Source organism: Camelina sativa, chromosome 17 (assembly GCF_000633955.1).
Source record: "Camelina sativa cultivar DH55 chromosome 17, Cs, whole genome shotgun sequence".
Lineage (NCBI taxonomy): Eukaryota > Viridiplantae > Streptophyta > Magnoliopsida > Brassicales > Brassicaceae > Camelina > Camelina sativa.
The window spans coordinates 3,242,059-3,267,823 of record NC_025701.1 but is presented as its reverse complement, the minus strand read 5'-3'; the positions used below and the strand labels follow the sequence as shown (position 1 = coordinate 3,267,823).

The following is a 25,765-nucleotide window of genomic DNA, read 5'->3' as shown; positions in this document are numbered from 1 at the left end:
TATTCACAAATAGATGATTTAGTAGCATAAGTACAAAAAGTGTCTTCTAGTTCTAGTAACGCCTGAAAAACTTGGGAGACCTGTTCAAGCTTTAGGCCGAGGTACTCAGTTGTTCGAGTTATGTCTTCCTCTGTTGTCTATTATCATTCACCAAAGAGACGGAATCATGAAAACAAAAGAAGCAAAAAAGTGGAATTTTAGTTAATTAAATCAGTACAAAAGAAGCAAAAGAAGCAAAAAAAGTGGAATCTAACAAAAACGTTAAGAAAAGACAATAGATGTACAAGGTCAAAAGAGTAATTCCGAAACATGTAATAGGTCTACAAATTAACTCATTAATTAATTTCAGAATTTCTTTTAAGTGATTATCATCTAAATCAATAAAACTTTGGATTAGTGTTCCAATAATACTCCTTAAACCTCTTGGTGACGCAGAGGTTTTGAACTCGAACTGGAACTGAAACTGAAACTGAAACGCCGTAACAAAAAATCAATCTCCCTGAAAGAAGAAAATCGCCGTAGTTTGTGTTTCGTCGGACGAAGAAGAACAAATGGATCCCGACAGGTAGTCCACTTTTTATCTATCCACTAACATGGTTTGTGATATTGAGTATCATAATTGGTTTGTTATAATCTTGGCGAAATCCGATGAGAGCTGAGGATGGTCTTTTGTTACGGAACGATCATAATAGCTTATTTGCTTGTAGAAACTTTACCTTCCTACGTCGTTGTTATGACTCAAGTCGAGATCTTTGACTCAAGTTTGAGCCAAAGTTTTTGTTTCCGAATTGATTCGTTGAATAAAAATTTGAAACTTTTGCTATATTATAAGGTTGAATTCTCCAAGCACCTGTACTGTTACCATTGAGGTGTTGGGCCACGAATTAAACTTTGCTCAGGTAATGTATATAACTCTTATTTTTCCTTGAATGCTTACATTTGAACTTAAAATACATGTCTTTGAATGAGATCTAACGAAGTCCCAGCTGTATTTTCACCTTTTTCATGTCTTAGTTCTTTCTTACTTTTGAGTCATCTATTTGTCATCTTCCATGTTCAATGCTTCTAATGCTGTGTCATGATGCCTCGATTCTATATGGAAGGATCCAAATTCGAAGCATTTAGGAACCACCGTGTGGGATGCGTCCATGGTGTTTGCCAAATATCTGGTATATGATCTTTCTTATCCTCAGAGATTAACTTCTATGACTGTGTAATATAGATTGGTATACCGTAGAAGAGACTTGATTAATGATGGAAGTTTCTAAGGCTTCACCAAATGCCTAAACCAATCCATAATGGTTTCAATGCATTCTCCTCTCTCTCTCTTTTTTTTTAACTCTTTAGCTCTCAACTAGCCGTAAGTTCTGTTGCTGAGCTGGCAAAAGCTAGAACTCCCAGCTTAGCTTAACCGTAGGCTAGCTACCATAGTCCTGCACTGGACTTAACAAGAAACCTTATCATACTTCCTGCTTTAAAAATTTCAGGGGAAAAATTGCAGGAAGGGAAGGTTTAGTCCGTCCAAACTGAAAGGAAAGCGTGTTATTGAGCTAGGAGCAGGTTGCGGCGTTGCAGGATTTGGTATGTAGATAACATGTATGTATTTATATCTTAAAGGATTCCCCTTTCTTGTGTATGACCTTACCTTTGCTTAAGACTAGAAATTTGGTATCTTAAACTGGAGTTTTGTGTTCATGTGCAAGCTTTGGCGATGCTGGGGTGTGATGTGGTTACAACTGATCAAAAGGAGGTATTACCACTGCTTAAGAGGAATGTAGAATGGAATACCTCCAAAATCTTGCAGATGAATTCTGGTTCAGGTTTGTGTTGACACTGTCTTCAGTCTTCTCTAAGTAGGCATATTGCTTCTTTTACTGCCATAATCTGTAGCATCTGCATCTTTCTTCATCTAATTGTGCCATAGATAAGTTCTTCGTAGAACCAACTGGCTTACTTTATCGAGTTACAAGAAATTTTTGAATGGTTATCTTCTTTTAGTTAGTGTCTAATGAAGTTGTCATTCCTTGTAGCATCGTTTGGATCACTCCGAGTTGCAGAACTCGACTGGGGAAACGAAGATCATATAAGGGCCGTTGAGCCGCCCTTTGACTATGTCATCGGTACTGATGTTGTAAGTTAATCGGAATATTCAAATAGTTCATGATAATTGTTTTGTTTAGTGAGACTGTATTCAGCCCAAGGGAGTTGTGACTGAACTCACGTTCAATTTGTTTAAGGTATATTCCGAGCAGCTTTTGGAACCTCTATTGCGTACAATACTTGCGTTATCAGGGCCAAAGACAACAGTTATGGTATGAATTAAGATACTTGGGATTTGCTTAATATTATCGTTGGAACTACAAGATGATTGGTTATTGTTTTTTTTTCTAGTTGGGATATGAGATACGTTCCACTGTTGTTCATGATAAAATGCTCCAGATGTGGAAAGACAACTTCGAAGTCAAAACCATACCTAGATCTAAGGTAAACAACAACACTGATGGCACAGTCACTGTTAAAACTTCGTTAACTACGCAATCTCTTAGTCTGGAATGGAATCTGCAGATGGATGGTGAATACCAAGACCCGAGCATTCATCTGTACATCATGGCACAAAAGTCTCCTGCCGGGAGTTCTGGAAACGTGACTCGGGATGAAGCTACTGTTGACACAGACAAAACAAAGAGCGAGATGAAAGTCCCAGCCGGAGAATGCCATGATTTACCAAACCAGTTGGAAGAGGAAGCCGTTGCAACACATCATCCCCGTCTTAAGGAAGATAGTTTGCTGATGAGACTACGGGACGGAAAGCTAAGTGAATGGGAGATGAGAAGGTATGGTACAGTTGCTGCACAGCTTCTCCGTGACGTTAAGATAGATGTTCAGGTGCGTGTTGTTATGAAATCTCTCTTTAAAAAAAAAAAAAGGTGAAATCATTTTGTGTAAAAGTTCTTTGATTTTGTTTGTAGGTGAAAAAATGACTTTGCACAAGCGACTTTCAGAGCCATCTCAAGACTTCACCATTGTGATTTTTACTTTTTGGTATCATGGACAATGTATACATTGAACGAGTCCTATAGACCTTTCTTTCACTGATTTAGCTGTTTGTGCTTCTGTGATGTGCTTCATACTCAAACTAATTCTTTGATAAAATCGCAGATATATATTTCGTTTGAAGTAATAGTTCGTTAATTCTTGTACCAAATATATCAACAAAACAGGGCAGACTCTTAACAGTATTCGTAGCATCAAACTTATATCTCAATGATATTGGATGCGTATGTAACTATGTTATTGAAACAGTGATAACGACTTCTTTAACTTAGCTTATCATATATGTCAAGGAACAGACCAGAATGATAACAAAGGACTCTGTTGATCCAATTATTCGCTGAAACAGGAAATTCTTCAATTGTATTCACACTCAGGTGGAATGCGCACATGAACACAAATAGCGCAATCGTGACTTCCTCAAGCTGCGTTTACGGTAGTTGTCCCTATAGTCTTGAGATCAAAAATCTCGATCCAGTAGCTATCAGGATCCTTAATGAAGGCTATGTTCTTCATCTTTCCTGCACGTTTTACATCAAATAAAGGATTAAAACCAGATTCCTCAAACAGAGTCGCAAAAACAAAACAAAAAATCAAATTTCTACTGGATTCAGCTGGTAATAGACTAATAGTAGTACCATCGTTTGGTTTCTTGACAAACTCTACTCCCAATTCTTCAAATCTCTCGCATGCCTTGTGCACATCATCAACTGTAACCCCAATGTGCCCTGTAACAGCAACAAAATTATTTGTATTAATATAAGACTTGACATAACTCAAGTCTCAATTTTTAGGCTTATCAACTGGTTGACTGATGTTCTACGTTCTAGCCACCAAATTTAAAGCTTCCCTAAAATATAACCTACCGAAACTCTAATCAGTTACTTCTGAGTGTAGAGAGACAATAAGATCAGAGATATTTTTAGAAGGTGGTTACCAAATCCACGAGGCTCAGAGTTCCCATTGTGATAACCTTTAAACTCAGGATCACTCTCTGTACCCCAGTTGCTGCAAGAAACATACATATATAAGAAACGATCAATCCAAGAAAAGAAAGAGAGGAAGTAAGGCAATAGTGTTTGTTTCTTACTGAGTCAATTCAATTGTTGCCGGTCGACCAAAGGTCCAAACTGTTCTCTCTGTTGGGTCGGATGGAGCTGTTGTAGTATCCTGTACCATAATAAACGAATCAACACACAGCTTTGTTGAGACTCTCCACTAAAAATCAGTGGGGTTAAAGCACCCAAGAGATCCAGAACAAGAAAAACGTATATTTCAGAAACTCACAATTTTAACTCTACTTATACTAGAGGCGTTTTAAACATCAATAGATTGGTTGCTTAATTTTCAGTGTTTAAAATTCTAATGTGCTGAAAGCTCGATGCATGATGAGTTCCTAGAACTGTAGAACATAAGTTAAAATGCTTTCAATATGATAATGTGCAAATTGCAAAGTTCCATACTTTTTGTTATTCTAGAATCACCTCCAGCTTAGTGAAGAGTCTAACTAAGCAAAGGTCTCACAGAAGAAAATTTTACCTCGTATCCCAGGAAGTACAAACTAAATTTCATCTCAGAGAAATCCAGCCTCTTCAGCAATCTGGATAAACGTAATATATAGAGAGCACATAAGCCTTGAGAAGAGCATAAGAATTAAGAACCCATTGGTTCCCTGAGGACTTGAGAGAAAAGAGCATTCAAGAGATGAAAAAACTTACGACATTCCCAGCACACGTGAGTAGAAGTCAAGACTAGCCTTAGGGTCCTTGATCCGAAACATCTGAGAGTTTCAAAAGGATGGAAAAAAAAATCACTATCTAAACCAAGAATAAAGAAGACAAATTAAAACACCTAATGAGAGAGGGATAATACTCAAAAGTTCAAGCAAAGGTACGGATCGGTTTGTTCTAATCTTTAAACACATTCTTTACCACGACATGAGTTAACCTCTATAAATTAGTTCAATCTCCTTAGATTTATATCAAACGGAGCTACTTTGATGATTATCATAGTATCACCCTTAGTTACCAAAGGAAAGATTGTCTGCTTGGTTTAAGAACACAATGTCAAGACTTGGAACAAATTTCAAACAACAACCCTTAAGAAATCTCAGGTAAACATGTCCCTAAGTAATACCAAAACTCAATGGTTAAGCTTGTGAGTTCGACTAATAATTAAGATTTCCTCAACATCTTAAACACCCGAAAAAAACGCAACTTTCGAGATCAATACAGAAATTACAGAATCACAAATAAACTCGAATTGCAAATAGAAGCAGAGGAATCTTACAGTCTGCTGCATGATATATCCTTTTGTAGCCTCATCCCGAACCGCTGACAAGCCAGGATTGTTAGCAGGTGATTCTCTCGCTTCAGACGCCATAGAGAACACACGAAGCTGAGCAAATCTCTACAAAATCAAAACAGACCCAGATGATTAAACAACGCCACACAAGACACATAGTCCAAACAGAATTAAACGATTCCAACTACAAGGGGTTTCCCAAAAAAAAGCATGAACCTTTGGTCTCTGGGTACTGTTGCAAGCGCAAGTGATGAAAGAAAAATCGGTAGAATAAGGTTTAACGAAACGAATCAGAGGAGATATGCGAGATATAGCACTTGCTATAGAGTATGAACCCATTACGTTTCCTTTGATTATCAATCAATTCGTGCGACAGAAAATATTTGAGAAAAACAAAAAAAAAAAAAAAGGAAAAAAAGGAGAGATTTTTACCGCTGTAAAGCTCAAACGACGATCTGACCGTAGAGCAGTGGCTATGGTTTTGTGGCTGGAGTGCGGTAGAAGTGTTTGGGATGCTCCAAGGCTTTTTTGTGTACAGCCAGAGGCTGAGTGTCAGAGTTGTTACAAAACGACGTCATCGCGTAGCTGATCAATTGATTCCGGAATTAGTTTTTTAATACCGGTTTTGCTCAGCTCCGGTCTGGGTCGACGCTGAAATATTTAAAATATATTTTATTTACAAACGTACAAGTGGGATCAAATCAAACCAAGTTTTATTTCCGGTTTGCTCAGTTTTATTTAATACCGGTTTTGCTCAGATACGCAGAAACGTAGCAACCGAGATCAAACCAGAGTTTTATTTACAAGAGTACAAGTGGCTGAACTAGATTATTGGCGATTGAAATGTCTTCTAGTGAAAATATTTCTATTGCTAGTGAATACATGAATTTAAGAATAGATATGGCGATTAATCCCTTTTGTTATATGATGAGAATACTATTAGTAGGTTGAGTAAGTTCCAAGTTAAGGTCAAAAGTTGTTCATATGCGAAACAAAAAGGTCAAAATTTCATTCAATCACTCAGCTTCATGATGCCAACAATAACGATCTTCAAGTACTTGATCAATAACAGACTTTGTACTTTTTATAATCGATATGGATGTAGTAAGAAAATTATTCAACCGGGCGAACGTGTGCATGCATGTTTGTTTATATATGCATGATCATGTAGAATGTAGTTTTTACAAGTATGCATTGAGAAGACACGCGTATATAGATAATTGAGAAGGTAACTGAGATGATGATGACAAATCAAATCTCGTTCTTGTTTTTTAACTTTTCCGCTGGAAAATCAATCAAACATTTCTGTTACACAGACTCTCTTAACATTTAGGGCTTTACCTTTAATTTTCTTGATTAAGAAAAAAAAAACTCATACGTTTTCGTTATGGTGTTTCTTTACCATCATTACCTTAAATAAATATGACCACATTGGATTGAAATTGTAACTTTGACCTATATGTATAACTTAGCGTATAATTCTATTAAGTATTAACAATCCAGTCGATCTAATTTAATAATAATCGGATCGATCGATTATATATCATTTCAAGATTCTAAATCTGCCCCGGCTTTTCCCGACTTTTTTTCCAACGGCGTTTCTAGACTTTAAATGTTGTTCTTGACTCACAACTTTTTAATTTATGATAAATATTGATTTGCAAGTATCTGATAGCTACACACACATTACTATATATGTTTATAACATTTCATGATGATATCATCAATAAGTTGACTTTTTATATTTGGACAGCGAATAATTGTCTTTTCTCAAACCTCAACAGGCCTCACCGGAGGGAACAATGGAGGTGTCAGCAATATGATTTTATACCAGTAAGTACCACGAATATGGTACGGCAACTACGCTGGACCTACACATGCACGTATATATGTTGTGTTAGTGTGTATATATCTAACTACACGTTAACAGCTCCTTGTCATCTCTACAAGTACTTGTATATTTTTGGTTTATATTTGTACAATATACGCATATCTACCTATCAATTAGCCAGAGTTGATTTGATATCCTATATATTTATTAAAGTCCCTATATATATTAGACCTAATTTTTCCTTTTATGTAAGATCTATTAAAGGATGTGAATAAGAATTTTTGCCAGCTATGTGTAGATTTATTACATCACAGCCAACTCAATACCGAACAAAATTATATATAATACGATTTAAGCCAATACATCAAAGTATGAAAAAGAATCACACACACATCAACATATATGTGTATGTGTGCTGTGTCTGTGGTATAGAGAATAGATGGTTAGGCATCTGTGCTTATAACCATATGTCATGTGTTATATATAAAAATTATACAATTGATTCAGTATTAAATATGGAAACAATAAAACAAGTTTTGGAAGATAAGCAATTTTTTAAGAGACAACTAATATGCAGCTAAGGCCACAATAAATTCGACCGCCTAAGAGACAGCAATTATTAAGAATTATTCACTAAATAATAATTATTTCCACATTCCTATCTTTGATACTGTGTATAACGTTATAGAGAATTTCAGTGTAATCATTCAATTTGATAACAAACAACGTAGACATGTCAACAGGATTCCAGTTCCACATTACATTGCGACTTATGAATCAAAAGAGAAGAAGGGCACAGTTGTCATTTGAGAGGTGAAAATAGCATATATACAACCTTTGGGATAAGCAAGAGACTAGGAAGATGCTTGCGGCGAAAATGGATTCCTCCAAAAAAAAAAAGAATAATATTAAATCGTTAGTTAACTGTTGAGAATCTCCAAAGAATGCTAATTCAAATTGTCAACGCTAGGAATCCTATATAAGCCATCGTGTGTTAATATTCAGACATCAATCAAATTAACTTGAACCAAGTCTCAAACTTGTAAAGGAAACTGATCTATTTTATAACAATGGGTGATTCTACTGGAGAGCCGGGGAGCTCCATGCATGGAGTCACCGGTAGAGAACAGAGTTTTGCATTCTCGGTGGCTTCACCAATTGTACATACCGACAAGACGGCCAAGTTCGACCTGCCGGTGGACACAGAGCATAAGGCTACGGTTTTCAAGCTCTTCTCCTTTTCCAAACCACACATGAGAACGTTCCACCTCTCGTGGATCTCTTTCTCCACATGTTTCGTCTCCACATTCGCGGCTGCACCACTTGTCCCCATCATCCGGGAGAATCTCAACCTCACAAAACAAGACATTGGAAACGCCGGAGTTGCCTCCGTTTCGGGGAGTATCTTCTCTAGGCTGGTGATGGGAGCCGTGTGTGATCTTTTGGGTCCCCGTTACGGTTGTGCCTTTCTTGTCATGTTGTCCGCGCCTACGGTGTTCTCAATGAGCTTCGTGAGTGGAGCCGCAGGCTTCATAACTGTCAGGTTCATGATTGGATTTTGCCTGGCGACGTTTGTGTCTTGTCAATACTGGATGAGCACTATGTTTAATAGTCAGATCATCGGTCTGGTGAATGGTACAGCCGCCGGTTGGGGAAACATGGGTGGCGGCATAACGCAGTTGCTCATGCCCGTTGTGTATGAGATTATTAGGCGTGCCGGAGCATCAGCTTTCACGGCCTGGAGGATCGCCTTCTTTGTCCCCGGTTGGTTACACATCATCATGGGAATCTTGGTGCTCACGCTAGGTCAAGATCTGCCAGATGGTAACCGAGCTGCCTTGGAGAAAGCAGGAGAAGTTGCAAAAGACAAATTCGGAAAGGTATAATCTCTATCTATATGAATATATATATATATGACAAAACAATTTAGCTAGGCTTCCTATGTCATAGATGATAGATGGATCAAAGGTTTAACACGTCGTATAAATGGTGTAGATTATGTGGTATGCCGTTACAAACTACAGAACTTGGATCTTCGTTCTTCTCTACGGATACTCCATGGGTGTTGAGTTGAGCACTGATAATGTTATCGCCGAGTACTTCTTTGACAGGTTTGTTTCCGATACATTACATAAGAGTAAACATTAAAAAATTAAAAAGACATAAAGAGTAAACATATCCCTATATATGTTTCTTCAGGTTTCACTTGAAACTTCACACAGCCGGGCTCATAGCAGCATGTTTCGGGATGGCCAATTTCTTTGCTCGCCCAGCAGGAGGATGGGCATCTGACTTTTCAGCCAAGTACTTTGGAATGAGAGGAAGGCTGTGGACGTTGTGGATCATTCAGACGGCTGGTGGTCTCTTCTGTGTGTGGCTTGGCCGCGCGAACACCCTTGTTACTGCAGTTGTAGCTATGGTCCTCTTCTCTTTAGGAGCACAAGCCGCTTGCGGAGCCACCTTTGCAATCGTTCCCTTTGTCTCCCGGAGAGCTCTAGGCATCATCTCGGGCTTAACCGGGGCTGGAGGAAACTTTGGATCAGGGCTCACACAGCTCCTCTTTTTCTCGACCAACCAGTTCACAACTGAAGAAGGGCTAACGTGGATGGGAGTGATGATAGTCGGCTGCACATTGCCTGTGGCCTTCATCCACTTTCCTCAATGGGGAAGCATGTTCTTGCCTCCGTCCAAAGATCCAGTCAAAGGTACGGAGGAGCACTATTATGCTTCAGAGTGGACTGAGCAAGAAAAACAGAAGAACATGCATCAAGGAAGCCTCCGGTTTGCTGAGAACGCCAAGTCCGAGGGTGGCCGTCGCGTCCGCTCTGGTGCTACACCGCCTGGGAACACACCCAACAATGCTTGATCATGCCATGTATGCATGTCTAAAAGCATCGAAGATTTCATTTATGTGAAATTGAAACAACCCTTGGGGAAATAAACACCCATTTGTTTCTCCAGTATGATATTATTGCGTTTTGCTTTTGCCTCTCTTGATTTTTCTTTTGTATGTTTGTACCGAGCATTTTTTAATTAAAAGCTCTTTTTGATTGAAGTGTGCGTATCTGTTGAGAATTACAAAGAAGTGGAAAAACTATAGAAGAAACATCTCTTTTCAAGCTTTTTCTTCTTCTGTTTTTTTTTTAAAAAAATATTTTAAAATCTACCTATTAACATGAAAAAAAACAAAAAAAAATAAACTGTACTTGCAATACTTGATTCTAGAAGTCAATTAGACATTAATTATATTATTTAGACAACTAATTATAACTATAGTTGTTATATCCCGATTTTACACGCTCATGGCATTAAATCCTTATAAATATCTCTTTCACACATCAATTACCATCATACCATATAGCCACCGTTCGAGTTTACGGATGACTGTACTAACATTTTCCTCTCTCAGACTCTCTTAAAGATGCTTTAATCAGAACAATAGTTAAGTATCTTTAAAAAAAATATTAACTTCCAGACTGGATCCAATCTTTCTATTGCGGCAGAAATATGATCAGAGTAAAATAAAATTCAACTTACTATTTTTTACATTTTTTTAATTAGTTAGCTAATTATAACTTTATTTCGAATGTGGTAAACGAAAAAAGCAATCTTCTCCAAAAAAAAAAAACTCGTTATTGTTTTTAATTGGCCACAAGCCCCCGATTAGCTTGGGACGACCCTATAACATTAGTCATGCATAATCTATTGATGGAAAAAAAAACCAAAAAAAAAAAAGTACCCTATTTGTACAAAATTTATGAAATAGAAATCAGACAATTTATTAGTCTGTCATCTCTCAGGGCTGGGAACAAAGAAAAGGTCCCTGATCATATCCTAGTTTTTTTAAAAAAAAAAAAAAAAAAAAAAAATTTCCCAACCGTAGCAATGTAATTTATCTCGGATACATTGATAATAATTAAAGATCAAATATATTGGAATCGCAATAATATGTTGCCATGCACCAATTTGACATAATTATTCGTATCTACATAATAGTATCATAATTTTTCAGTTGTAGTATCAAAGACTTTATAATTAATTGTGTGATGGATGTTTTAAAAAAAAAAGTTAGGAGAAATGCATTTGTGCGAAAATCTGGTGTATTGGTTAAGGATTTTGTTTTGGCATTGGTCGAGAAAGTCTACCTTCGGTGAGAAAATCTTTTCTATGTGGTGTAATTCTTGAATGAATTGAACAAAAGGAGGTTGCCAGATCCAATTTTATTACTCGTACGTTAATGATATATGCAAAATAATCAAATATCTCAAGTCTCAAGAGATATATATTTTGATATGACAAATATTTCTTGAAGCCAAAAAACCAAAGTTTCTTTTAGAAATGAACGATTGATACATATAAAATAACGTTCTGAAACATTGATAACATTTGCTTTTGTTTGCACGGTGGGACATATTCTTATCTGCGACTACCTTTCAAAACATCCCCACGGCTGGTGTGATTAAACATTGTTTGGTGTGCTATCAGGAGGCGTAGCAGCAGAGCGAACGCGGCGGCCGCCCTCGGATTTGGCGTTCTCAGCAAACCGGAGGCTTCCTTGATGCATGTTCTTCTGTTTTTCTTGCTCAGTCCACTCCGAAGCATAATAGTGCTCCTCTGTACTTTTGACTGGATCTTTGGACGGAGGCAAGAACATGCTTCCCCATTGAGGAAAGTGGATGAAGGCCACAGGCAACGTGCAGCCGACTATCATCACTCCCATCCACGTTAGCCCTTCTTCAGTTGTGAACTGGTTGGTCGAGAAGAAGAGGAGCTGTGTGAGCCCTGATCCAAAGTTTCCTCCAGCCCCGGTTAATCCCGAGATGATACCTAGAGCTCTCCGGGAGACAAAGGGAACGATTGCAAAGGTGGCTCCGCAAGCGGCTTGTGCTCCTAAAGAGAAGAGGACCATAGCTACAACTGCAGTTACAAGGGTGTTGGCGCGGCCAAGCCACACACAGAAGAGACCACCAGCCGTCTGAATGATCCACAACGTCCACAACCTTCCTCTCATCCCAAAGTACTTGGCTGAAAAGTCAGATGCCCATCCTCCTGCTGGACGAGCAAAGAAATTGGCCATTCCGAAACATGCTGCTATGAGCCCGGCTGTGTGAAGTTTCAAGTGAAACCTGAAGAAAAAATTATAGATATATGTTTACTCTATATGTTTTTATTTTTTGTCTTTTTATAAAAAGTTTTCTTTTATGTTATTCCGATGATCCGATCCTGACTATATATGTAAAGTATCGGAAACAAACCTGTCGAAAAAGTACTCGGCGATAACATTATCAGTGCTCAACTCAACTCCCATGGAGTATCCGTAGAGAAGAACGAAGATCCAAGTCCTGTAGTTTGTAACGGCATACCACATAATCTACACCATTTATACGAAATCACGAGTTAAACCTTTGATCCATCAATGACATAGGCAGCCTAGATAAATTGTTTTGTCATATATATATATATATATATATATATTCATATAGATAGGGATTATACCTTTCCGAATTTGTCTTTTGCAACTTCTCCTGCTTTCTCCAAGGCAGCTCGGTTACCATCTGGCAGATCTTGACCTAGCGTGAGCACCAAGATTCCCATGATGATATGCAACCAACCGGGGACAAAGAAGGCGATCCTCCAGGCCGTGAAAGCTGATGCACCGGCACGCCTAATAATCTCATAGACAACGGGCATGAGCAACTGCGTTATGCCGCCACCCATGTTTCCCCAACCGGCGGCTGTACCGTTCACCAGACCGATGATCTGACTATTAAACATAGTGCTCATCCAGTATTGACAAGACACAAACGTCGCCAGGCAAAATCCAATCATGAACCTGACAGTTATGAAGCCTGCGGCTCCACTCACGAAGCTCATTGAGAACACCGTTGGTGCGGACAACATGACAAGAAAGGCACAACCGTAACGGGGACCCAAAAGATCACACACGGCTCCCATCACCAGCCTAGAGAAGATACTCCCGGAAACGGAGGCAACTCCGGCGTTTCCAATGTCTTGTTTTGTGAGGTTGAGATTCTCTCGGATGATGGGGACAAGTGGTGCAGCCGCGAATGTGGAGACAAAACATGTGGAGAAAGAGATCCACGAGAGGTGGAACGTTCTCATGTGTGGTTTGGAAAAGGAGAAGAGCTTGAAAACCGTAGCCTTATGCTCTGTGTCCACTGGCAGGTCGAACTTGGCCGTCTTGTCGGTATGTACAATTGGTGAAGCCACCGAGAATGCAAAACTCTGTTCTCTACCGGTGACTCCATGCATGGAGCTTCCCGGCTCGCCAGTAGGATCACCCATTGTTATAAAATATATCAAGTTTCCTTTACAAGTTTGAGATTTGGTTCAAGCTTGTTTGGTTGATGTCTGGATATTAACCACGGGAGGGCTTATATAGGATTCTTAGCGTTGACAATTTTAAAAAGGCATTCCTTGGAGATTCTCAACGGTTAACTAACGATTTAATATTATTTTTCTGAGGAATCCATCTTCGCCGCAAGCATCTTTCCAAGTCTCTCGCTTATCTCCAAAGGTTGCCTATATCCATCCAAATGACCGCTCTACCCTTCCCTCATCTTGCAATTTATGGATGGATAGTCAAGAAATAGTTGTGTTAATGATTTAACTATTACTATTATCCATCAATTATATACATGGAACTACATAAACATACTCTGGTTCCATATAATTACTATCTTTTTATATGAAAGGTTTTAAATTTGACGCACTCATATACAAACAACAACCATGCATTGATTTTTCCATATTTGTTAAACCACCAAAAAAAAAAAAAAGGGTTCAACAAGGGATGAGGCGTATAAACCCAAATTATTTTGATCTTCAGTAACATCATTAGTTACAGTATAGGCCACGTAAGGCCGATATTGTCTATTGTCTAGAGATATTTGCGATTAATCTATTCTTGATTAATTCTGGAGGGCTGTCATCGTCATTTATACACTGAATAGTATCCACAAAAGAGAAAAGATAATCGCTTAGTGAATAAACTAATTGATCTCCTGGACGGTCGGATATAGAGTGGCCTTAGATATACATTAGTTGTCTCTTCAGATTGCTTACGATTGCATAGGACTTTAGCAAAACCATTTTTTTATTGATTTCATATATGGTTTCATATTTGGAAATTGCAATCGTTTGACAAGGGAAAACACATTATTGATCTTAACTTCGTGACGTAATAATGTTAAAATATAACTAAACATATCTGTGTGTGTGTGTGTGTGTACCGGTTCATCGAAACCCCACGTATATCTATATCTATTTTTTAACATAATATTTCACAAGAAAAAAATCTATAAATAGAAAAATTCTTCGAACGAAAAGTACAGCAAACTAATCTTATACGACAGAAAACAATATTCTATGTATATAGATACTATTATAGAATCATAAGTTGTAGCGATTTGGTTTTCGTAAATAGCTAGTGAATCTGAATTTTAAAAAAGGTCTTGAAGTTGATCATACAGTAGATAAGACTAGACGGTGCATTGATATGTAGATATGCGTATGTATAACCTTCGTATATGCAAAATGTGTGTGCACGCAATTTCCGTACTTTTCGTGCTTGACGTCAGCGTCCGGCTTGGCCAGTTGAGCAAACGGTGGGTTGTCGCGAAGTGTATTTGAAAAAGTCTAACGACTAATTAAGTGCTTTATCGATCAATCTTGCTGACGTGTCAAAGTTCCAACAAGTTGGGATATGATAAAAGACAAAAGTTCCATGTCTAAATGTGACAAAGTCAACTATTTTGATGAGCTCAGCAATATTTTCTTCATCATATTTGTACTTTCGCTAATAATGTGACACATAATATAATGGACAAAAATAGAATCCTATAATAATGTTATTAACGTCGACAAATTAATATTGATTATCTATGGTATTGCTTTCAAAATTTCCATCTCTAAATTAATTTACGGAATTTGCTGTTATGTGATTTATTTCTTTAAACTACAATTAAATTTTATTTTTCCTGTTACAATTTTTTTATATACCTTAAAAGGAAAATAAATTGGAAATACAGAAACTCATAATGTGTAAACCCTAATATACCCTATAAAATATTAGTGTTTGAGTATAACTTTTTTCAGTGACAGAAAAAGTTATAAAAATTTTGTTTTTAAATGACATCAAGTTTTTTTGTTTATATATATTGAAACTAGTGACATCAAGTTAAGTACGTGGTTTTGTTATTTTAAACATTAAAAACCTGAAAAATAAGGATCTTGATCAGAAACCTGAAATTACCAAATAAGGAAAAAAAAATCAGCGAGACGCGTAATTATGTCCCACGGCACCAACACCACAGGAAGTAGACATAAAGTGATTTTAGGGCTATTTTTCATACAATCATACCTGAAGGAACCACTTTAATTTCTAAACTACAGTTACCTGAAATTGAAAAGTGCCTAAGCAGACCGATAGACTCAAAAGAGAGAGGGATCGAGGAATGACTTAGCGAAGAAACAATTCTCCCACCGTTTGGAGAAAGTAAAAGTGAACTCGAAAGAAAGTACGATAAATATAGACAAAAAAAATTATATCTATTTAAAATTGGTGTTGTGATGATGTGATAAAAAGGTTTGCATGGTTGTAATCTAGTTCCATTACCAATACACGATTTTATCATTTTGGATGGCAAATTGGTTTTGATTCTACAAAACCAATTTCGTATTCTTCTTCTCACAGTAAACGATGGTAATATGAAAACTTTATATTATATGGTTCGATTGATTTTGCTTTTTTTTCGGTTCTAAGTTTCATATATAAATAATGCATGCGTACAATATATATCGCTGTACCACGATGTGGAAACGCTTGAACAGTATCTTAGAGCCTCTTAATATATCAACAGTGCTTCCAAATTCAATAATTAATGAAAATTTTAGGGTACACATTATTGATTAGGATAGAATGAAATTGATAGGGTACTACTACACATTATTGGATTAGGATTCCAAGTCGGCCAAGTGTAGATCCCTTATTCAGGCTATCTTGGGGCTTATCCGTCTAAATAATAACTACATATTCGACGTTTATTTGTTTATTTGGGTATACACAACTTGCATATGTACAAATATAAATTAAATTAGAGGAAGTCAAAACTCAAATAAACTAATCCAAACATTTCCTAATTAGCGCTTGGGCTGTTGGAGAGACTTTTGATTTTAATGTTTTGGTGATAATAGCTTTGCATCGTGGTCTGCCGAATTACCAAATTAAATGCTGGCAACTCAATAATTTAGGTAATTGATGATGACGGACCATTAGACTTTCTGCATATATAATTTTCACATTTCAGATATAGACGTCCTCGTTGACTCTTAGATTCAAACTGGTACTGTAAGACTACTTTTAGCTCCAATCATCCAAATGTTCATTTTTTTTTTTTTTTTTGACGTTGCAAATATAACCAATACTGTATATTGTTCTAAAATATGTACTACATGCAAACATTTAACAGATGGTGGATATTATATTGTTCATACATGCAGAATTAATAATTTCTATATATGGTAAATGTTGGGGCTAGAAACAACAATTAGAAGAATAAGTTTGTAAAATGAGATCTGGGCAGACTTTCGGTACAAATCGACTTAGAACTATGAAAAACAACGAACTGGACTTTTGTATTCACTTTTTCTATTGATTCGCTCTGAGCTTGATTACATGTGTTGTGTCCTTCACATTCATCTGCTATTTAAACTAAAATTCCTCGAAACCCTTCCTGAACGTCTCGCTGCAATCTCGGCTCCCCAATCCCGATTTCTTCTCCAGGTTGACTTCATCCTCCTGCTCGGGTTTTCCTCCATGGGCCCTTACTGGGCCTCTTTTCCTGGCCTGCGCGTACGCCCTAATGGGCTTATTTGGTGGGCCTTATGATCGTCGAAACCCAACACCAACAATAAATATTAAAATTACTTTCTAATTATAGACTTATATAGTAGAAGAATAAGAAAATATCGAAAAAGAAAGATTGAAAGAAATAAGATAAAAAAAATTTAGTGCCGATGGGATTGTTTAGTTGTTACATAATTATTGCTTAACCGTTTAACCTGATGACTGAAGCTCCTTTGTTTAATTCGACCCACGTCAATTAACAGTGTGGGCTACTAATTAATTAAATAAGGCCCACGACGAACCTCTTAAATTGAAAGGCTTTTTATGTATGTGACTTGAGTAACCAAAATGTTGACAACATATATTCCACATGACGGCTTGTAGTTGCCTGTTTTCTAAGGACAGAAAGAAAAGCCCAAACTTTTTGACAAATATATCTATCTATCTTTGTGATAAAATAAGAAACATGAGACTGGATCAAATGAAATCATTATTCTATAATCATATATAAACACAAACTATCATTATTCCTAGAAATTTGTTTTCTTCGAAGAAAATTATATCTGGTCTATGTTCCAGTCGTCTTTGTCAACAACCAAAACTTATGAAACACACATTTATGACTTATGATGCTAGAATACACAGTACATTCTTTCCAGTCGTCAGTCGTCATGATGCAATTAGGAGACTCTTCTCGAAGACTACATGAAGAAGACATGCCAAAGTCATAAAATTAAAGTTTGGTTTCTCACTCCCATACCATATTGCTTGGAATGCTTCACCAAATAGATATTTGCAACTACGAAGAACTACAGATAGAAGTTTTTGTAACGAAATAACAATGCTTTAACAGAATAAAATTTTCAAAGATGAATAATCTATATATGAAAACATTGATTTTGCAGTATCGATCGTTTGCATGAAGATAATAAAACACATAAACAACGGGTTGTTACTTGCATAGTGAGTTGACAATTCTCTGATCTTCTCGAAGTACAAAAAAAAAAAAAATAGGCTTTCAGACGCATATATGTCACCACCTAATGAAAGACGTGGAGCTCACAAAAGGGAATGGTCACAGCAGACATACAGATATGGTACTGAATAAAACTACATATTTTTTTTTGTTTTCTAAAAACCAAAACTACATTTCTTCCAATCCATATATTAGTTTAATTACGACATATGGTAGGACCATTTCAAAAAAGGAAGGCACAAACTCGCTTATGTATATACACATTAACCAAATGATATATGGTTAGTTTCTAGAAGATACGACGACCATTAGATTCAACGGATCATTTCAACATTTACTAAGAATATATGGTAAGGTGAAACGGCTCTTTGACCTTGATGAATCCGGATGGTGGAATTTCTATTCTTTACTATAAAATATTTAGAACACACTGAGATTTTAATTAACCACTCTAAATAAAATTACTTTGTCAATCGGACTAATGATGGTCTGAAATTTTTAAAAGTGTTTTTCTCCTGAGTCCTGATGCGAATTGGTCGTACACCTTTTTCTACTGGGAAACATATTTTCTTCATCACCTTTTTCCTGGTGCGTGGTTGTTCTACCTTCCATAAATTTTGATGCATCATACTTTTTTTTTTTCTTTTGATCAACAAAATTTTGATGCATCATACTTGGCGTGTTCTCTCTTGAGGAACAGACTTACTTTTGTAAAGTAGAAATAGATGAAAATAAATTGTTAAATTAACCAAATTAGTAATGCATATTAACAAATTTATCAGATATTTCACTTTTTATGTCTATATTCATTTGATTTATTTTCATAATATTACAAAAATTTAGTCAAAGAAGTTTAAAAGCCAAAGATCAATTGCAATTCATATTGATAACTTTAGAAATCTCAACATTAATACTATTTTAAAAAATGAAATTGAGCTTTTAATTAAATGACTAGATGATATCCGTGCTACAGCACGGGATGATACATGTTGTAATTAGTTTATTTATATTTTGAATGCATAAAATATTTTGGTTTATGTGCTTTTTATAATTTTGAAATTTTAAATAGTGTTGAATAGTATATTTAGTTTACTTACATGATAAATATTAAAATATATTCAGATAAGTACGTTGTTTAGACATTGTTAATCATTTGCACGGTAACAGATATACAATGATCATTTTGCAGTTTTTAAGGGTATACTTAAAGCTGTTAAATCCAACTATCAGATTTTAATTTGGTTTTAGTTTGGACTATTGCACGTATATAACATACCCGTAACAATTTTAGAATGGCGAATACATCTCGTCCCATCCCGTCTTGTCCTGTCCCGTCATGTTTGTCCTTACCCGTAAAATTTTTTTGTCCCATATCTGTTATCTTTTAAATAATTAACTATTAGACAATTTTTAGACGATAAAATTTTTGGATAAGAAGATAACTAAATTTTGTGTTTTTCTCATATTTTTTTTACATATAATTTATTTCCTTCTGCAATATAGATTTGTTCATAGTAAATAAATAAGAAGCTACTTATTAATATTCAATTTTGCATAAATATATAGTAATACAATATAGTCAACCAATTGTAGTTATTGAATTTTAGAGTTTTAAATACTTATTTTAGGGTAATTAATATAAACTGATATTTCTTTGCTTCATTTTTTTGTTTTTTAAAAATGAATTTTTATAATTTTTCTTAAACAACAAATGTAATCAATGAAATAGTTTATTTTCATAAATATATATTATTTTTATTTATGATTACAAAATATATTAGTTACATAAGATCTTTTTAAAGATATTTCTTGCATATCTTGAGTTTTAGAGAGCATTTACAAATAAGTTGATTTTAGATATATTTTTATATCTATTAAAAATTTAAAATAAATTTGAACTGATTTTTTATTAATTTCACATATCTTATATATTAATTTAGCTTTATATTATTAAGGCTATAATGAATACTTTACTATTTTAAAGTACCTTTTAAAGTAATTTAATTTTTATTTTAAATTGTTTTTCAAAATTAATTTTTATTTATTTGTTCCTTAAACTTTCAGGAAAAATATGCACATACATTAACTGTAATTTCCTTTGCTTGTTTTTTTTCCTAAAATATTTGTAAAGAATCAGTAAGTTTAGATATCTCAACATTAATACTTATCAAAACATATACTCCAAGAAATCTCATATTGATAACTTTAGAAATCTCAACATTAATACTATTTAAAAAAATGAAATTGAGTTTTTAATTAAATGATGTTTTGTTTTTATTAAATGAGTTTTCTTAATATATGTGCTTCTAACCAAAACATATACTCTAAGAAATGAAGAGACAATGATTCAGATGAGAGTATTTTCTATAATAATCATCTTTGAAATTTGACATGTCATAATGATAAGAAATGAAGAGCCGATGAGAAAATATGTCTTTATCATTTCAAAAGTAAAAATTTGTGTGCCATATCTTGTAAATGGGAATGAACAACAAGATAAATCCCACTGTGGTTTATTTTTTCAAACTGAAAATGATAACGGATTTGGTGATTAATTAGGCTTTGGTTTACACCTGCCTTCTGTTCCAAGTTTATATATATTAAAAAAAAACATGTTACCAAAAGAGTCAAAGATGTCGACTGGAAGGAATTAAGAGAGCATGGGAAGTCTTGTGGACTAGTAATCCGACCCTTTAACATAACCGTACAAAATCATCTGTTTCTCTCTAAGTATTTATAGCTGCATGTCGCATGCGTTTCCCAACCAAGCTCAATAACTTATATCTAACAATTTAAAGACTAATTAAGAATAGCAACTCTCTTTTATTCCCCTCTTCAACAAAACAGCACAAAATAAAGATGGTGAACTACCCATCAATCCGATGCATCTTCTTTGTGGCTCTCTTCATCAGTATTTTCACCATTAATGTTTCGATTTCAAGTGCTGCTTCAAGTCATGGAGAAGTTGGTACGTAATTTTGAAATTTCTCAGCTCAAATGTTGATATCCCAAATTATATATGGTTTTATTATGAAAGTCTTTATATATATTTTTTTTATTGGTGATGTAGAGGACGAACACGAGTTTAACTACAAGAAGAACGATGAGAAGGGGCCAGAGAGGTGGGGAGAACTTAAACCGGAATGGGAATTGTGTGGCAAAGGAGAGATGCAATCTCCCATTGATCTTATGAACGAGAGAGTTATCATTGGTTCTCATCTTGGAAGGCTTAATAGAGACTATCAACCTTCCAATGCCACTCTTAAGAACAGAGGCCATGACATTATGGTATACATCTATATTTCCACTAATCAATAATCGTAACCCTTAAGTAAACCAATTATTTGTTGTTGCAGTTAAAATTTGAAGATGGAGCAGGAAGTATTAAGATCAATGGTTTTCAATATGAACTCCAACAGCTTCATTGGCACTCTCCGTCAGAGCATACAGTCAATGGAAGAAGGTAATTAACAATTTCACTAAAATAATAGAACAACGTTGTATCAAGGGAAAACATGAGAAGTTTACTGTCACAACAATTGTCGTACTAGCTAGCAGTCCAGCATCATTTTAAAAGTCAAACCATAATCCCATGCGTATTTACACCTGGTTGTCATTGTCATAAATACACGTTGAACATGCAGTTTTTTTTTTTTTTTTGAATTCAACCGTGCATGTTATAATAAATTGTTTGCCATATATCTTCTTTCTTAGATGTATTATTTTGCTTTGGATTAGGTCTATTTCGCTTTGACTCGGTTGCTATGTTTTTATATGAACAAAACATATACAGTATAACAGTATAGTAGAAGTTAAATATATAACTAATCCGGCTCAGGGTTTGCTTCGGTTCACAAACTAAAAGTATTAGAATATGCAAACCATGCAGGTTTGCACTTGAGCTGCATATGGTTCACGAAGGCAAAAAGGGGAGAATGGCTGTGGTGACAGTGTTGTACAAGATTGGAAGAGCAGATACTTTCATCAGATCGGTACACAAATAAAAACTTCAAAGCTATTTTTAACTACATGCATATATCTGTATTATTATATATTGTCACCAATAGTAACTGTTGATTACTAAAAAGTTTGAATTTGATTTTATAGTTGGAGAATGAATTAGAGGGCATTGCTGAAATGGAGGACGCAGAGAAAAATGTAGGGGTGATTGATCCCACCAAAATCAAGATCGGAAGCAGAAAATATTACAGATACACTGGTTCACTTACCACTCCTCCTTGCACTCAGAACGTTACTTGGACCGTCGTTAAAAAGGTACTTCAATTTTGATCTTAATTGACCTAATTAATAGCAATTAGTAGTGTTTAATCCTCTAATAAAATTTCAGGTTAGAACCGTGACAAGAAAACAAGTGAAGCTTCTCCGCGTGGCTGTGCATGATGTAAGTGATTACTTACGGTCCATGATGTTTAATCATCCAATTTATTCATTCTTTTTCATTACATTGATTAGTGCTTTAAATGATTTTTTATCAGGATTCAAACTCGAATGCGAGGCCGGTTCAACCAATCAACAAGCGCACTGTGCACATGTACAGACCAAGAGTTTGATATATGAAGACATTAAATAAAATGTGATGAAGACATTAAAAGTTTTTACTACTCTTTAATTCTTCATATAAACATCATAAGTATTTGCTAAAAAAAAAAAAAAAAACATCATAAGTTAAAACAGTGATTTCTCTAGTTACTCTTCGTTAAATTGTTTTGATGATTATATTTTTGTAAACACAAATAATTATATTATTTAATTTGCCGTTTAATTTTAATTTTGCAAAAAAAAAAAGACTTAAATAAAATGTTTAGCAAGCGATAAGGAAAGAAGAAGAAGAAGATGCTCTCGTGTTCTGCTCTGACCGTTACTTCTTCTTCTTCTTCTTACCCATTCCATTACCTTCCTTCTTCTTCTGATCCTCCTTACGATACTCTACGAACCCACCCTTCTCTTTCTCTTCTCCACAATTGCAAAACTCTCCAATCCCTACGCATCATCCACGCTCAGATGATCAAAACCGGTCTCCACAACACCAACTACGCTCTCAGCAAGCTTATCGAGTTCTGCGTTACCTCTCCACGCTTCGACGGCCTTCATTACGCTATCTCTGTTTTCGAAACGATCCAGGAACCGAACCTGTTGATTTGGAACACGATGTTCCGTGGGCACGCGTTGAGTTCGGACCCTGTCTCTGCTCTGAGCTTGTACGTTTGTATGATTTCACTTGGGCTTCTTCCTAATTCGTATACGTTTCCGTCTCTATTGAAATCTTGTGCAAAGTCCAAGTCTTTTAAAGAAGGGCAACAGATCCATGGGCACGTTCTGAAACTTGGGTGTGATTTAGATCTTTACGTACATACTTCTCTGATCTCTATGTGTGTTCAAAATGGGAGATTGGAAGATGCACGTAAGGTGTTCGATAAAAGTTCTCACCGAGATGTGGTTTCTTACACGGCTTTGATCGCGGGGTATGCGTCTAGAGGCTATATTGAAAGTGCGCAGAAGATGTTCGACGAAATTCCAGTGAAAGACGTAGTGTCATGGAATGCATTGATTTCAGGATATGCGGAAACTGGTAACTATAAGGAAGCATTAGGGTTGTTTAAAGAGATGATGAAGACTAATGTTAGACCAGACGAGAGTACAATGGTCACTGTACTTTCTGCTTGTGCTCAGTCTGGTTGTATTGAATTGGGTCGTCAGGTACATTCATGGATTGATGATGATCATGGGTTTGGTTCAAATCTCAAGATTGTTAATGCTCTCATTGATTTGTACATTAAATGTGGTGAAGTGGAGACAGCATGTGGTTTGTTCGAAGGATTGTTGTACAAGGATGTGATTTCTTGGAATACGTTGATTGGTGGTTACACACATATGAATCTTTACAAAGAAGCATTGTTGTTGTTTCAAGAAATGCTTAGATCAGGTGAAAGTCCAAACGATGTGACAATGCTAAGTATTCTTCCTGCTTGTGCACACCTTGGAGCCATTGATATTGGAAGATGGATTCATGTGTATATCGACAAGAGATTAAAGGGAGGTGGTATAAATGCTTCTTCTCTCCGGACAAGTCTGATTGACATGTATGCTAAATGTGGAGACATAGAGGCAGCACAGCAAGTTTTTGACAGTATGCTTAATAGAAGCTTGTCGTCTTGGAACGCAATGATATTTGGGTTTGCGATGCATGGGAGAGCCAATGCAGCATTTGATCTTTTCTCAAGAATGAGAAAGTATGGGATTGAACCTGATGATATCACGTTCGTTGGTTTGTTGTCTGCTTGCAGCCATTCAGGTATGTTAGATCTTGGACGCCATATCTTCAGATCAATGACAGAGGACTACAAAATAACCCCGAAATTAGAGCACTACGGTTGCATGATTGATCTTTTGGGTCATTCGGGTCTATTCAAAGAAGCGGAAGAAATGATAAACACGATGCAAATGGAGCCTGATGGAGTGATTTGGTGTTCCCTACTCAAAGCTTGCAAGATGCATGGGAATGTCGAGTTGGGTGAATCATTTGCACAAAACCTCATTAAGATTGAACCAAAAAATCCAGGTTCTTATGTACTTCTTTCTAACATTTACGCCACAGCAAGCAGATGGAATGAAGTAGCAAAGATACGTGGCCTCCTCAGTGATAAAGGTATGAAGAAAGTTCCCGGTTGCAGCTCTATCGAAATAGATTCTGTGGTCCATGAGTTCATCATTGGGGATAAATTCCATCCACGGAACAGAGAAATCTACGGAATGTTAGATGAAATGGAGGTGTTACTGGAGGAAGCTGGGTTTGTTCCGGATACTTCTGAAGTCTTGCAGGAGATGGAAGAAGGATGGAAAGAAGGAGCGTTGAGGCATCACAGCGAGAAGCTAGCTATTGCATTTGGGTTGATTAGTACAAAGCCTGGGACTAAACTTACAATCGTGAAGAATCTAAGGGTGTGCAGAAATTGTCATGAGGCTACAAAACTTATATCAAAGATTTACAAGAGGGAGATTATTGCTAGAGACAGAACTCGGTTCCATCATTTCAGAGATGGTGTGTGTTCTTGCAATGACTACTGGTAGCCATCATTTTAGAATCATGCTACCAGTGATGTTGGTCAAGAATTTAACTGGCTTATATATGTACATGTATTAGTTCAAAAAAAAATATATATATATTTGTACATGTAAAGAAAGAGATTTTAAATTAAAATAACAAAAGCTGGCGTAGACTTCAAAACGTATATCAATTGACGCGTTTCAAAGATCTAATAGTAACTTTTTGACATGTATCACACAATCGAGTTATTTCTAATTTTACTATGAACTGTGAAGCGTTTTCACTTTAAACATCAGTAAATTTCATATTGTCCACGGTAAAATCGATGATCTGTTTTCGATTTGGATATTTTTAGTTTTGTTAATAATATATGTCTCATTAATTGATGGAGAAATAAAATTATAAATCATAAATCAAATCTTATATAATTGGAGAAGAGTATAATTGGTCTTAATTACGTTATTATATTACTAGATTTCATTTATCTTAATTGATCATTAATTAGATCCTTGAATATCTTCGCTATTGGTATAAGATCCTTGAATATCTTCGCTATTGAATATCAATAATTATGTGTTAAGTTTTTATAAAATAAACTTAACACATAAAATATTGGAAAATTTTGATTTTTTACTGTTTAGAAATGGAATGATTTGTAATCATATCTCC

General features: G+C 35.8%; 6 protein-coding genes across 8 annotated transcripts; 4 read left to right on the top strand and 2 right to left on the bottom strand.

Annotated features, from left to right (window-relative positions):
* On the top strand, positions 442–3,100 carry LOC104754993 (protein-lysine methyltransferase METTL21D-like). Of its 2 annotated transcripts, XM_010477302.2 has the most exons (10): positions 442–565; positions 833–899; positions 1,104–1,169; positions 1,488–1,581; positions 1,704–1,820; positions 2,031–2,131; positions 2,238–2,312; positions 2,392–2,484; positions 2,566–2,886; positions 2,970–3,100. In XM_010477302.2, the coding sequence occupies exons 1-10, from the start codon at positions 552–554 to the stop codon at positions 2,979–2,981; spliced, it is 960 nt and encodes a 319-aa protein (XP_010475604.1). In that variant the 5' UTR covers positions 442–551; the 3' UTR covers positions 2,982–3,100. The 2 variants fall into 2 exon arrangements, with proteins under 2 accessions (XP_010475604.1, XP_019095170.1); XM_019239625.1 differs by lacking the exon at positions 833–899 and having other exon boundaries at positions 448–565.
* On the bottom strand, positions 3,210–5,896 carry LOC104754992 (lactoylglutathione lyase). Of its 2 annotated transcripts, none has more exons than XM_010477301.2 (8): positions 5,788–5,896; positions 5,341–5,460; positions 4,770–4,831; positions 4,591–4,651; positions 4,142–4,221; positions 3,989–4,059; positions 3,690–3,779; positions 3,210–3,572 (listed from the first exon to the last, which is right to left on the bottom strand). In XM_010477301.2, the coding sequence occupies exons 2-8, from the start codon at positions 5,431–5,433 to the stop codon at positions 3,472–3,474; spliced, it is 558 nt and encodes a 185-aa protein (XP_010475603.1). In that variant the 5' UTR covers positions 5,434–5,460; positions 5,788–5,896; the 3' UTR covers positions 3,210–3,471. The 2 variants fall into 2 exon arrangements, with proteins under 2 accessions (XP_010475603.1, XP_010475602.1); XM_010477300.2 differs by lacking the exon at positions 5,788–5,896 and adding an exon at positions 5,572–5,761.
* On the top strand, positions 8,214–10,291 carry LOC104754991 (high-affinity nitrate transporter 2.1-like). Its single transcript, XM_010477299.2, has 3 exons — positions 8,214–9,066; positions 9,182–9,297; positions 9,386–10,291. The coding sequence occupies exons 1-3, from the start codon at positions 8,257–8,259 to the stop codon at positions 10,050–10,052; spliced, it is 1,593 nt and encodes a 530-aa protein (XP_010475601.1). The 5' UTR covers positions 8,214–8,256; the 3' UTR covers positions 10,053–10,291.
* Positions 11,493–13,492, bottom strand: LOC104754990 (high-affinity nitrate transporter 2.1-like). The gene is made up of 3 exons (XM_010477298.2): positions 12,683–13,492; positions 12,442–12,557; positions 11,493–12,312 (listed from the first exon to the last, which is right to left on the bottom strand). Exons 1-3 carry the CDS (start codon positions 13,490–13,492, stop codon positions 11,646–11,648), a joined length of 1,593 nt encoding a protein of 530 aa, XP_010475600.1. The 3' UTR covers positions 11,493–11,645.
* On the top strand, positions 20,791–22,815 carry LOC104754989 (alpha carbonic anhydrase 7-like). Its single transcript, XM_010477297.2, has 7 exons — positions 20,791–20,998; positions 21,101–21,318; positions 21,387–21,493; positions 21,920–22,022; positions 22,138–22,305; positions 22,379–22,432; positions 22,527–22,815. Exons 1-7 carry the CDS (start codon positions 20,890–20,892, stop codon positions 22,599–22,601), a joined length of 834 nt encoding a protein of 277 aa, XP_010475599.1. The 5' UTR covers positions 20,791–20,889; the 3' UTR covers positions 22,602–22,815.
* Positions 22,879–25,308, top strand: LOC104754988 (pentatricopeptide repeat-containing protein At1g08070, chloroplastic). Its single transcript, XM_010477296.2, has one exon. It carries the CDS (start codon positions 22,885–22,887, stop codon positions 25,117–25,119), a length of 2,235 nt encoding a protein of 744 aa, XP_010475598.1. The 5' UTR covers positions 22,879–22,884; the 3' UTR covers positions 25,120–25,308.

What these genes read in the sequence shown, in the direction of transcription:
- LOC104754993 (XM_010477302.2), top strand. An exon ending in ACGAATTAAACTTTGCTCAG is followed by an intron (nt 900 to 1,103) that starts GTAATGTATATA and finishes TCTATATGGAAG; the next exon opens with GATCCAAATTCGAAGCATTT. An exon ending in GGCCAAAGACAACAGTTATG is followed by an intron (nt 2,313 to 2,391) that starts GTATGAATTAAG and finishes TTTTTTTTCTAG; the next exon opens with TTGGGATATGAGATACGTTC.
- LOC104754992 (XM_010477300.2), bottom strand. Translation starts at nt 5,694, where the DNA reads ATGGGTTCATACTCTATAGCAAGTGCTATATCTCGCATATCTCCTCTG. An exon ending in ACAGTACCCAGAGACCAAAG is followed by an intron (nt 5,461 to 5,571) that starts GTTCATGCTTTT and finishes TTGATTTTGTAG; the next exon opens with AGATTTGCTCAGCTTCGTGT. An exon ending in TCACGTGTGCTGGGAATGTC is followed by an intron (nt 4,652 to 4,769) that starts GTAAGTTTTTTC and finishes ACGTTTATCCAG; the next exon opens with ATTGCTGAAGAGGCTGGATT.
- LOC104754991 (XM_010477299.2), top strand. Translation starts at nt 8,257, where the DNA reads ATGGGTGATTCTACTGGAGAGCCGGGGAGCTCCATGCATGGAGTCACC. An exon ending in CAAAAGACAAATTCGGAAAG is followed by an intron (nt 9,067 to 9,181) that starts GTATAATCTCTA and finishes TAAATGGTGTAG; the next exon opens with ATTATGTGGTATGCCGTTAC. An exon ending in GCCGAGTACTTCTTTGACAG is followed by an intron (nt 9,298 to 9,385) that starts GTTTGTTTCCGA and finishes ATGTTTCTTCAG; the next exon opens with GTTTCACTTGAAACTTCACA.
- LOC104754990 (XM_010477298.2), bottom strand. Translation starts at nt 13,492, where the DNA reads ATGGGTGATCCTACTGGCGAGCCGGGAAGCTCCATGCATGGAGTCACC. An exon ending in CAAAAGACAAATTCGGAAAG is followed by an intron (nt 12,558 to 12,682) that starts GTATAATCCCTA and finishes TAAATGGTGTAG; the next exon opens with ATTATGTGGTATGCCGTTAC. An exon ending in GCCGAGTACTTTTTCGACAG is followed by an intron (nt 12,313 to 12,441) that starts GTTTGTTTCCGA and finishes TTTTTTCTTCAG; the next exon opens with GTTTCACTTGAAACTTCACA.
- LOC104754989 (XM_010477297.2), top strand. Translation starts at nt 20,890, where the DNA reads ATGGTGAACTACCCATCAATCCGATGCATCTTCTTTGTGGCTCTCTTC. An exon ending in TTCAAGTCATGGAGAAGTTG is followed by an intron (nt 20,999 to 21,100) that starts GTACGTAATTTT and finishes TTGGTGATGTAG; the next exon opens with AGGACGAACACGAGTTTAAC. An exon ending in TCCGCGTGGCTGTGCATGAT is followed by an intron (nt 22,433 to 22,526) that starts GTAAGTGATTAC and finishes ATTTTTTATCAG; the next exon opens with GATTCAAACTCGAATGCGAG.
- LOC104754988 (XM_010477296.2), top strand. Translation starts at nt 22,885, where the DNA reads ATGCTCTCGTGTTCTGCTCTGACCGTTACTTCTTCTTCTTCTTCTTAC.